At 39.0% G+C, this 13,292-nt stretch overlaps 1 protein-coding gene across 1 annotated transcript in view; it reads left to right on the top strand.

The window, feature by feature from the left end:
- The window catches only part of CLEC11A (C-type lectin domain containing 11A), a 38,808-nt gene extending 25,939 nt beyond the window's left edge, over nucleotides 1-12,869 (top strand). The window contains exons 3-4 of the mRNA XM_053689971.1: nucleotides 11,894-12,085; nucleotides 12,381-12,869. Coding sequence (XP_053545946.1) covers nucleotides 11,894-12,085; nucleotides 12,381-12,775 — 587 coding nt within the window. The 3' untranslated portion in view covers nucleotides 12,776-12,869. The remainder of the gene's footprint in view (nucleotides 1-11,893; nucleotides 12,086-12,380) is intronic.
- Nucleotides 12,870-13,292: the final 423 nt, after the last annotated feature.

Below are 13,292 nucleotides of genomic sequence, written 5' to 3'. Positions count from 1 at the left end.
ACACATGCATCACATGACCGGCCGGCTTAACCAATGCCGAAGCGCGTTTCACCCGCTCGTCTTCATTTCAGACCAGGCTTCGTCAGGGCGGAATTCAGATTACATCATTACGTCCTAATTTATAGCATTCATTGCAGCGCCTCTGCTGGTGGGTGAGATTATAGCATGTCATAACCAAGCAACCGTTTAAACAAAGACATTTTTAGATTGCCTGGAACATACTTGGATACAAAATAAAAAAACTGTACCAGTAGATACATTTTTAACGCCAAGAAGAGTATATTTAAAAAACTAGGAAATTTGTAATTTTACAAATAGGAAACTTTATCCAATAATAATAAGAAGTGTCTAACAAAATTGTATATATATATATATATATATATATACATATGTATTATTTTAAGAAAATTATATACAGACATATGTATAGATAATTCATAAGGTTTCTATTAAAAAAGAGGAGATTTTTGATAAATATAGTCTTTATTTGTTCATGCAAACAAAAATACCATGGATTTTGTTCAAGGAAGCAAGCCATATCCAGCTTGTCATTCAGACCATAGGGAAGCTGGGTCTCAAGAATTGAGATCCACCTGCATTCCTTGCAGAGAAGGACCTTATCATTGTCCCCCCCTCTGCCATTCATGATGCCCCTGTCAATGCCTACAAACCTTAGAGAATCAGGATCACAGGCATGAGTCTGTTAAAAATGTTTTGCCACATTGCTTTTAGGGTTTTTGTTCTTTATGTCATCGCGATGTTCAGTGATGCAGTCTTTTATGGCCCTTCAAGTTTTCCCCACATAGAAAAGGGGGCAACTGTAGGCTAGTAAATAAATAACACCTTCCGTGTTACAATTTACAAAATATTTGAGTTTGTAGATTTTTCCTGTGTTAGTACTAAACTCTTTGGTTTTTAGCATGTATCTACATGCTACACATTTCCCACAAGGAAAGTTGCCTGCTGATCTATGTTTAGTCAGCCAGTCCGTTTGTTTGGGTTGGGACACATATTGACTCCTTACGAGTTTGTCTTTGAGATTGGGTGCCCTCCTAGCAGTTATGTTCGGAAACTCACCCACTTCCTGAGAAACACTTGCATCACTAGTAAGCACTTGCGAATTTTTTGCAAGAATGTTCCTCAGGGTATGCCAGTGGCAGTTGTAATCAGTAATAAGTCTTATTTTAGGGTCTTTCTTCTTTTCTTGGGGCGAAAGGAGTTTAACTTTATCTTCATGTAATGCATGATAGAATGCCCTTTTTACAACTCTTTTTGAATAGCCTCTATCTATGAATCGTATTTCCATATCAAGAGCATGTTTTATATATTTTTCCTTAGTTGAGCAATTTCTGCGCAACCTAAGGAATTGCCCCTTGGGAATTCCCTGTTTCAAATGATTAGGGTGATGGCTTGATGCCTGCAAGAGACTATTTGTTGCTGTATCCTTGCAATAGTTTTCAGTCACTATAGTCCCTCTTTCAATCCTTACTTTGACATCTAGGAAGGAGATCTCTTCTTCACTGTATTGCAGGGTTAGAGAAATGTTCCTTTTGTTTTAATTTAGAGTGCCAACAAATTAATTAATCCCACACCAGGAAGACATTGTCCACATACCTCAACCATATTTGGACGTATTTCTCAAAGAAGGGATTCTGGAACACTTCATCCATCTCCCAACTGCCAAGATGTAGGCACGCATAAGTTGGGGCGCATGTTGCGCCCATAGCCGTGCCTCACAGTTGCTTGTAGATCTTGTTATCGAACATTGTTTGTGAGAATGAATGTAAGTAGGTTCACCACAAAATCAGTGTGTTTTTGGACATGAATAAAGTCCTTCAACATCTAGGCATACCAAAAATGCTTCCTGAGCTGTCCGTTTTCCTAAGGAAGTCCGACGTATCAAGGATGAAAGAGGGCATGGTCTCGAGAAATGGTCTCAAAAAGTGATCTATGTAGTTCCCAAGATTCTCAGTAAGACTGCCAATGCCAGCAATTATTGGCCGGCCAGGTGGATTGACCAGATTTTTATGTATCTTAGGGATACAATAGAACACTGGCATGACAGGATGTTCTGGATAGAGGTATTTAAATTCAGAGGTAGTAATTATTTTATTCTCTTTTGCTTCTTTTAGAAGGTTAAATAGAGATATTTGGAGAGAGGAGGTTGGATTAAAGGAGAGGCATTGGTATTGGCTTCTATCAAGTAGCTGTCTTTTGACCTCAAGGACGTACATTTTCTCATCCCATAGGACAAGGTTACCTCCTTTATCTGCTGCCTTAATGACCACGCCCTAGGTGTTTATCAGATCATTAAGTGCTTTTCTTTCTAACCCACTCAGGTTGTCATCCACCAGGCCAAAAAGAGAAAGATTGGCTATTTCTCTTTCTACCTGCCTCACGAAGATATTAACGGCAGGTACCATCGACAGTTGTGGCATATATTTAGATTTCGCTTTAAAGTTAGAAGGAACAGTTTCACATGTTCCTGGATTTTCTATTTGTGAGGGGGTATAGTTGCTTCCTTCTGAGTCAGCCAGGAGGTTTTGGAGATCTGCACAGGCTTGCCTGTCTCCTTGTGTTAATGAGACGTCATCAATTAGATGTCTACTCTTGTTTTTCATTATTTGAGACAGCACAATCCATCTTGCAAATAAGTGTAGCTCCTTCAAAAAATTAAATTTGTCCAAGTTATTCATAGGACAAAATGAGAGCCCTCTTTTGAGGACCGCTATGTGTGTGGTATTTAATTTAAAGGAAGACAAGTTGATTACCTGCAGATCATCATTTCCTTGTTTGAAAAGCCCCTGCGCCCCCGAAACCGTCGGGTCTGTTCTGACTGTAGCCACCTTGGGTCTGGTCGTGGCTCTGTTGGTGGCGTTGTCTGGAGGGGTACCGTCTCTCTCCAGAGTTTGTATTTACTCCCCCTCCTCCTCTTCCTACCACCTCTCCTCCTTCCTCTAAAAAAGATTTGTCTTATTTTGTTCTACTTCGGCATCAGAACCATCCATGCCGGAGTCATATGTTCCTCTTATGGATTGATAGGTATAGACTTTGTTGTTCTTATAGTCCTCATTGTCTCTAGAGAACTTCATTCCCTTTCTAAGTTTTATTTAATTTTGTAACCTTGCTAATTGTTCTTTAATTTCTTCATTTAATTTAGTAAAGTTGGGATTAGATTTGAATGTGTTTACTACTTTAAGGGAGTCTTCAGCTTGGGTAATGTTTTTTTCTAATCTTTCCTTATTGCGATTGACCATTTTGTTCATCAAGGTTATGGAGCATTCTGAAAGGCTGATATTCCAGTCTTCCAAGAATTCATCTCCCCCTTCATCCTGTCTTAGATTAGTGCCTGGATCCAATCTCAGGCGTAAACCCCTTGGTATGATTTTCATTTTAATGTAGTTTTCCAAGCTAGAAGTTTCCGCCCTCAACTTTACTTGTTTTACAAGTAATTTTTTATAATTCTTAAATGCACCATATATATTAACTGGTGCATTGCTTGTATCCTGACTCTCTTCAAGATTAGACATAGACAAGGAGGCTGTAAGCTCAGCCTCCCAATTTGCATCAGAAAGTGTAAATGCCATGATAAATAAACAATTTCCAGCTTGTGATGAGCCTCCACAGAGTAAGGCAGACACACTAATCCCACAGCCAAAACTTGCTTCTTTATAAATAAATGCCACGGGGTCACCCAACATGGAGACCTATGAATGGGCCTAGGCCCAAGTGCATAAGGTTTGACCTAATAATAATCAAGAACATTACGGTGGGGACGCAATTGCAAGCAGGAGCTTATTGTCAATTTAAAAATTTATTTTTGAAGTTTATCATACAGGCGCAATAGCCTCAGTTAATGTTAAAGACGTAGTGGTGCAGACCCTTAAAAAATGTGATATGGGATGGAAAGAAAGGGAGCCTCAGGATTATAATCCTGAACTAAAGACAGGGAATTTAGCACTCTTTTAAATAAAAGGAAATAAGCTTGAATCATTCAGTTTAGTCCAAGTTGCAATTTTTATTTGTGGGATAGTATCCTCCCACACCAAGAAAGCACATACAAGCTGGAAAAACAATAGTTGAAAATCTTCAATAGATAATTATATCCATGTTCGATTGCAAGAAACCTTGCGAACAAGAAAAATAGAAACAATAAATTAACCTGACCGGTCAGGGGTACATGCAGTTGTCACTTGAGATACAGTCAAAATAATAGTAGTGTTACTCACAATAGTCTCTTGCAGGCATCAAGCCATCACCCTAATCATTTGAAACAGGGAATTCCCAAGGGGCAATTCCTTAGGTTGCGCAGAAATTGCTCAACTAAGTAAAAATATATAAAACATGCTCTTGATATGGAAAAACGATTCATAGATAGAGGCTATTCAAAAAGAGTTGTAAAATGGGCATTCTATCATGCATTACATGAAGATAGAGATAAACTCCTTTAGCCCCAAGAAAAGAAGAAAGACCCTAAAATAAGACTTATTACTGATTACAACTGCCACTGGCATACCCTGAGGAACATTCTTGCAAAAAATCGGCAAGTGCTTACTAGTGATGCAAGTGTTTCTCAGGAAGTGGGTGAGTTTCCGAACATAACTGCTAGGAGGGCACCCAATCTCAAAGACAAACTCGTAAGGAGTCAATATGTGTCCCAACCCAAACAAACGGACTGGCTGACTAAACATAGATCAGCAGGCAACTTTCCTTGTGGGAAATGTGTAGCATGTAGATACATGCTAAAAACCAAAGAGTTTAGTACTAACAAAGGAAAAATCTACAAACTCAAATATTTTGTAAATTGTAACACGGAAGGTGTTATTTATTTACTAGCCTGCAGTTGCCCCCTTTTCTATGTGGGGAAAACTAGAAGGGCCATAAAAGACCGCATCACTGAACATCGCGATGACATAAAGAACAAAAACCCTAAAAGCAATGTGGCAAAACATTTTTAACAGACTCATGCCTGTGATCCTGATTCTCTAAGGTTTGTAGGCATTGACAGGGGCACCATGAATGGCAGAGGGGGGGGGGCAATGATAAGGTCCTTCTCTGCAAGGAATGCAGGTGGATCTCAATTCTTGAGACCCAGCTTCCCTATGGTCTGTATGACAAGCTGGATATGGCTTGCTTCCTTGAACAAAATCCATGGTATTTTTGTTTGCATGAACAAATAAAGACTATATTTATCAAAAATCTCCTCTTTTTTAATAGAAACCTTATGAATTATCTATACATATGTCTGTATATAATTTTCTTAAAATAATACATATGTATATATATATATATATATATATATATATATACAATTTTGTTAGACACATTATTAATATTATTGGATAAAGTTTCCTATTTGTAAAATTACAAATTTCCTAATTTTTTTAATATACTCTTCTTGGCATTAAAAATGTATCTACTGGTACAGGCAATCTAAAAATCTCTTTGTTTAAACGGTTGCTTGGTTATGACATGCTATAATCTCACCCACCAGCAGAGGCACTGCAATGATTCCTATAAATTAGGACGTAATGATGTAATCTGAATTCCGCCCTGACGAAGCCCGGTCTGAAGTGAAGACGAGCGGGTGAAACGCGCGTCGGCATTGGTTAAGCCGGTCGGTCATGTGATGCATGTGTTTGCCACTGTCGATTGGATTCATGAATGAAGGATCCGTTCCGCTCCTGCATACAGAATCTGCTTGAGCTGTTATACCTGTTGCTGTAAGAAGCCAAGCTTAGGAAGGATACCATCAACGATACCATCTACGAATAGTGCACGAACAGGTCGTATAAACGCTGCCTCTATAACGGCAAAACTGGCGCTGCCAGCTATCATACTGGGCAGTACTTTCTGATTGCTGTTCCCCCGCCAAGGGTTGTTATATGATAAAAGCAGCTGAGCAACCATATTCAAAACAACAGACCGATATACTTGGTCTAACTTTTGATACTACTTGAATAAGTAATGATACCTGTATTACTTGTGTGCTTGCCTACTAACACATGCTTACTACTCTTGATACTGGGATACTAACTGTGGCTGCACTGAATACGCGATGCTATTGGCTTTGCTGATAATTATGCTTGCATGATGAACTTGCTAGAATACCAGCTTTTGCTACAGCATACACTCTGCATGATCCACACTACTTTGCCTAGTAATCTATAGATGGGCATGAGACACTGTCGTATCTATTACCTTATCAAGTAATATTCTGTTGTGCACTAATTTACACTCGTGTCCTAAGTTGTACATATCTCGGGGATGCGCTAACAGTCTACTTAGATCCTTTTTGAAAACCTGCCCAGCATTACGCCCCCTAACAGGGGTGCTGTGTGCAGCTGGGTGTAGTTTGACTGGGGTGGTCCTCTTAGGTATACGTCAGATACACTGTACATACATCAGAGCCTGTATCCGATATGTATTTAACCCTGCATTTTATGAAATACTGGTAATCTGCTCAGGCCTTCTACAACTCTGATATTTACCTGCTAAAGATTTAGCCTCATTTCTGTGTTTTCAAGGCTGCGCAGGTAGCGGGGTTCATTAGGCCTTGACCAAGAATACGGTCTTTTGTGAGTAACACTACTATTATTTTGACTGTGTCTCAAGTGACAACTGCATGTACCCCTGACCGGTCAGGTTAATTTATTGTTTCTATTTTTCTTGTTCGCAAGGTTTCTTGTAATCGAACATGGATATAATTATCTATTGAAGATTTTCAACTATTGTTTTTCCAGCTTTTATGTGCTTTCTTGGTGTGGGAGGATACTATCCCACAAATAAAAATTGCAACTTGGACTAAACTGAATGATTCAAGCTTATTTCCTTTTATTTAAAAGAGTGCTGAATTCCCTGTCTTTAGTTCAGGATTATAATCCTGAGGCTCCCTTTCTTGCCATCCCATATCACATTTTTTAAGGGTCTGCACAGTGCTGAATTCCCTCAGGCACATTTATCAAGCTCCGTATGGAGCTTGAAGGGCCGTGTTTCTGGCGAGTCTTCAGACTCGCCAGAAACACAACTTATGAAGCAGCGGTCTAAAGACCGCTGCTCCATAACCCTGTCCGCCTGCTCTGAGCAGGCGGAGAGGAATCGCCGGAAATCAACCCGATCGAATACGATCGGGTTGATTGACACCTCCCTGCTGGCCGCGAGACACCTCCCTGCTGGCCCTGATTGGCCGCGAGTCAGCAGGGGGCGGCGTTGCACCAGCAGCTCTTGTGAGCTGCTGGTGCAATGTTAAATGCGGAGAGCGTATTGCTCTCCGCATTTAGCGAGTTCTTGCGGACCTGATCCGCAGTGTCGGATCAGGTCCGCAAGCCCTTTGATAAATGGGCCTGAGTGTCTTTAGTTCAGGATTATAATCCTGAGGCTCCCTTTCTTGCCATCCCATATCATATATATATATACATACATATATATATATATACAATAAAACACATAAATACATATGTACACACATTTGTACATGTGTGCATAAATCTCTCTCTCTCTCTCTCTCTTATAACTTTTTTAATTATTTATATGAATAATTTTAATCAGACAGTGTTTATATGAGTGTAACAGTAATTTAAAATGTATGTTGTGTTTAGTGCAACTTTAACACACTACCCTTTATGCAAGGGTTTCAGTCGTGCTAATCTGTTAAATCCTGTGGACATTCGTTTTCAACAATCAAATGTTTATAAGAACGAAAATACATTAAAATTCGGGAATCAAATGTTATTTCCAGTTTTCGAATGTTGCTTTTGTTTTCGAATGTTCATAATTAAATCGAATATCCACATTCGAAATTTTGAGTGTAACATTCGATTTAAAAAATGTAGTAGGGAATTTAGTAAATTGATACATAATAGATACAAATATGTTGATTCAAAATTTTCTAGCTCGAATATTGCATAATTAAAATATTAAATTTAAAGAGAGCATTAGAAATAATACTATTACAAATATATTGATTCACTTTTTTTGCCTCAGAAGTCCATATCTCATTATAACAACTTATTCCAAACATGCCTTGGCACTCTGAGGCCGATTTATCAAAGGTGTATAGGACCTGATCCGACAGCGCGGATCAGGTCCGACAGACCTCGCTGAATGCAGAGAGCAATACGCTCTCCGTATTCAGCATTGCACCAGCAGCTCTTGTGAGCTGCTCATGCAACGCTGCCCCCTACAGATTCGCGGCCGCCAGCAGGGAGGCGTCAATCAACCCGATCATACTCAATTGGGTTGAATTGTGGCAATCTATTTCCGCCTGCTCAGAGCAGACGGACAGGGTTATGGAGCAGTGATCTTTAGACCGCTGCTTCATAACTGCTGTTTCTGGAGAGCCTGTAGGCTAGCCAGAAACACGGACCCTCAAGCTCCGTTCGGAGCTTGATAAATGGGCCTCAGTGGCTCATGTCACATTGTGTTTCCTCTTCACAGTCCTCCCCAGACACTGAAAATCAAGCCTACAAGATACTTGCAGGAAGGCCCCCATACCATTAGCAAAAGGGAATACATTTAACCTTATACAATACATACTTCAAATTAAACAAAATTTGAGCATGAGGGGAATGATGCCGTAAAAGGGGGGGAATCAAAGGTTGTTACTTTACCACTAATAGCTAGGAGAAGTGGCTGACAAATTAAATTCATACTTAAAGGGACATTATACACTAGATGTTTCTTTGTATAAATGTTTTGTAGATTATTCATTTATAAAGCCCACCTGGGTGTGTTTTTGTAAAAAAAAAAATAAAAAAAATAGTTCTGCTTATTTTTAAATAACATTGTGGTGATTTTCAGACTCCTAACCAAGCCCCACAGTTTTAGATGTATGCTAATGTATACAGACTTTAGACTGCTTCTGTTTGTATAATGGATCTTTTCATATGCAGGGGAGGGGAGTTTCTGCAATCAGCCCCTTTCAGTGGGTGTCCCAGGCTTATCTCATTAACAATGTTAAATTGGGAGCTTCTAAGTAAGTTTTAAAAGGTTTTACACTGGGTTTTTATATCAGTATCTGTGCATATTATTCTTTATAGTAGTGTCTATTACATGCAGTTAAATGAAAATTGTTGTATACTGCCCCTTTAACCCGTTAATGACCAAGGACATGCCAGGCTTGTCCTACAAAAATAGTCAGTTAATGACCAAGGACGTGCCTGGCACGTCCTACAAAAAGTGTCAGTTAATGACCAAGGACGTTCCTGGCACGTCCTACAAAAAGTGTCAGTTAATGACCAAGGACGTTCCTGGCACGTCCTTTGGGGTTTCAAGTGGTGGAAGCGATCCTGATCACTTCCAGACGCTTTCAGGGTATTGCAGCGATGCCTCAATATTGAGGCATCGTGCAATATCCTTTGTAAGCCCACTGAGGCAGAGTGACCCTCTCTGCATCAGCCAGCGATGGTGCTGATCATTAGGAATACAAGAGAGGCAAGTGAGCGGCCCATCACTGAAGCAGTTCCTGTTCCTGTGCGGCAGATGTTGGGAGCATGCACATGGGCGCTGGGGGCGTGCGCTTGCGAGGGGGCGGGGAGCGCGCTACATTTTTTAGGTGTAATGTAAGTAATGGGGCCGGAGGGAGAGAGAGAGGGAGAAATAACTGTTATGAAAGGGATCTGGGAGGGGAAGGGGGTAGGGTATTGAGGGTGGGCATCTACACTACAGAAAAATTAAGTATTTATAAAAAAAAAAGGCAACATTTTGAACAAACTGCCAGTTCCCAAGATGGTGGCCAATAGTTAGAGGGGGGAGGGTTATAGCTGTTTGGGGGGATCAGGGAGGTTAGGGGATAAGGGGGGATCAAACACTGTATATATATATATATATATATATATATATATATATATATATATATATATATATATATATATTTAAAAAAAGCCTTTTATTTTAGTACTGGCATACTTTCTGCCAGTATTTCAGATGGCGGTGACAATTGTGAGGTAGGGGAGGGAAGAGAGCTGTTTTAGAGGGGTCAGGGAAGGATCAGGGGGTGGGATGTGTCAGGTAGGAGACTGATCTCTACACTAAAGCTAAAATTAACCCTACAAGATACCTAATTAACCCCTTCACTGCTGGGCATAATGCAAGTGTGGTGCACAGCAGCATTTAGCGGACTTTTAATTACCAAAAAGCAATGCCAAAGCCATATGTCTGTTATTTTTGAACAAAGGGGATCCAAGAGAAGCATTTACAATCATTTTTATGGGTGTTAGTGTAGTTTTTAGCACTTAAGTTATGGGTTTTATGTTACGGCGTTGTACCATAAAACTCATAACTACTGACTTTTAAATGCATTAGGGATCTTGACAGGATAGGGTGTACTGCTCACTTTTTGGCCTCCCAGGACAGACTCGTAATACCGGCGCTATGGAAGTCCCATAGAAAAAAGAATTTACAAAGTTTACGTAAGTGGTTTTGCGGTAAGGCCAAAGAAGTGCGCGGTGACCCTAAACCTTCAAGACTCATAATACCAGCGGACGTAAAAAAGCAGCGTTAGGACCTCTTAACGCTGCTTTTTTAACTTAACGCACAACTCGTAATCTAGCCGAAAGTTTGTGAAAAATGTAACCATTTGGAAATGGTGGCATGAAATATACCAAAATGAGCCTAGATCAATACTTTGGGTTGTCTACTATACTACACTAAAGCTAAAAATAACCCTAGAAGCTCCCTACAAGCTACCTAATTAACCCCTTCACTGCTGGGCATAATACAAGTGTGGTGTGGTGTGGTGCGCAGCGGCATTTAGCGGCCTTCTAATTACCAAAAAGTAATGCCAAAGCCATAAATGTCTGCTATTTCTGAACAAAGGGGATCCCAGAAAAGCATTTACAACCATTTGTGCCATAATTGCACAAGCTGTTTGTAAATAATTTCAGTGAAAAACCTAAAGCTTGTGAAAAAGTTAACGATTTTTTTTTATTTGATCTCATTTGGCAGTGAAATGGTGGCATGAAATATACCAAAATGGGCCTAGATCAATACTTTGAGTTGTCTACTAAAAAAATATATATACATGTCAAGGGATATTCAGGGATTCCTGACAGATATCAGTATTACAATGTAACTATCACTAATTTTGAAAAACAAAAATGGTTTAGAAATAGAAAAGTGCTACTTGTACTTATTGCCCTATAACTTGCTAAAAAAGCAAAGAACATGGAAACATTTGGGTATTTCTAAACTCAGGACAAAATTTAGAAACTATTTAGCATGTTTTTTGGTGGTTGTAGATGTGTAACAGATTTTGTGAGTCAAAGTTAGAAAGGGGGTGTTTTTTGCCATTTTTTTGCCAGAAACACGGGCCCTCAAGCTCCATTTGGAGCTTGATAGATAGGCGCCATAGGGATAGTCTGCTCCAGATTTTTTATTGTTTAAAAAGATAATCTCTTTATTACCCATTCACCAGTTTTTCATAACCAACACGGTTATATTAATATACTTGTTAGCTCTGTGATTACCTTGCATCTAAGCCTCTGCACACTGCCTTCTTATTTCACTTCTTTTGACAGACTTGCATTTCAGCATTTCAGTGCTGACTCATAGGTAAATCCACAGGATTGTGTTATCTATATGACACACATGAACTAGCGATGTATATCTGTAAAAAAAACTGTCCAAACTGTCCAAATGAAATAAGAGGTTTTCTTCAAAGGCTTAGAGCCTATCTAGGTTTAGCTTTCAACAAAGAATACCAAGAGAACAAAATACATTTTATGATTACAAAAAAATTGGAAAGTTTTTTAAAATTGAATGTCCTATCTGAATCACGAAAGTTTAATTATGACTAGACTGTTCCTTTAAATACAGTTCACCTTTTTGTATTAAAAGATATTACTTTTACAATTTAAGACTTAAGTTACAAAATATTGATTCTTTTTCTGTCCAGTGTCTAGGTTAAGTGCTATAGAATCTGCAATCCATCGCCTCAACGTTCAGTTTTATGGAATGGACATCAAAATGACCCAGATGTCTCAAACCCTTTCCAAGATGCGCACTAAACTCAGTGATGCAGAAGACTCCATAGCTACAGTCTCTGAAATGAATCTAAGGAACCAAAAACAGATTGGACAGATTGAAGGTACGTTTGCCAAGACACAAACATGCTTGGATGTTGTTTTTAAGCTAATTTCTTGTTTTAATTAATTAGGATAAAATGTACACTCACAACTGTAGAATTATCTCTTCTAAAAAATGATATTATTCTGCAGCCAAATAACAATGGCATCTACATCTTGCCCTAGAATGTTTTGTTTTCTAAGATCCTTAAAATGTTTTCATTATATATAATATGTTGTGATTTTTTCAACAAATTATCAGATAATTATGTTTTCTCCAGAGGAAACTCCTATTTATTTATTTATTTTACTTTTTAGGATGTTTAAAGGGAAAACGGCTCTTTAGAAAGTGCTATCTAATTTTCCAACATTTTGAAAATTATGCCACAGCACAACACCTTTGCCACAGCCGTGGTGGTAATCTGGCTATGCCAATAGATCAGCAGGAGTATGCTGCTGTAGCACAATACATTCATGACGCATTTTTCCCTTTCAATTGGCCAGTCTGGATTGGAATTAATGATCTACGTTCTGATGGGCTCTACCTATATGAAAATGGACACCGTGTTTCTTTCTTCAACTGGTACAAAGACCATTTGGTTACACAGCCAAATGGTGGAACAGTAGAAAACTGTGTTTCAGTCTCATCTGATGATGGAAAATGGTGGGATAATGACTGTTCCAGGAGAATGTATTTTATTTGCGAGTTCTAAAATGATGCTACAAGTTGGATGGTATTTCATAGTTTAAAGGGGCATAATAGTAGATTAAAATACTGTAAATAAATGAAGTCCACTATTCCATGAATACATGCAGTATGATTTTGTGTTTTATGAACAAAAAAAAATACAGAAATCTATTTTAAATTCCATGTCCCCTTTCCAATCTCCACTGCACACATCAAGTCCAGATGAGAATTAATTATGTGCTGTGCACTCACCTGTCTGTAACTTCAATTAAGTGCTGGTGATACCTTGTAAATTTACTAGCGCTTACAGACCATGCACAGCGCCAACGCCATTTGCACAATGCAGTATGACCTACTCATTTAGGGCTACAGTAATTGTTCTGCCCAAGTGATAAGGGGTATTATGTGGCTCTTTGCGCAGGTCGCAAGTAGCATGTGTAGTATGAGTTGAAAGTAAATGTGTTTGCTTGAGCGCAATTAAATTTAATGCGCGTCAAGTTAGCTCAACTTCAGAGCTCTGGTTAACTTATACGCACGACAAA

Source organism: Bombina bombina, chromosome 8, assembly GCF_027579735.1.
Source record: "Bombina bombina isolate aBomBom1 chromosome 8, aBomBom1.pri, whole genome shotgun sequence".
Classification (NCBI taxonomy): Eukaryota; Metazoa; Chordata; class Amphibia; order Anura; family Bombinatoridae; genus Bombina; species Bombina bombina.
This window is presented reverse-complemented; position numbering and strand designations above follow the sequence as displayed.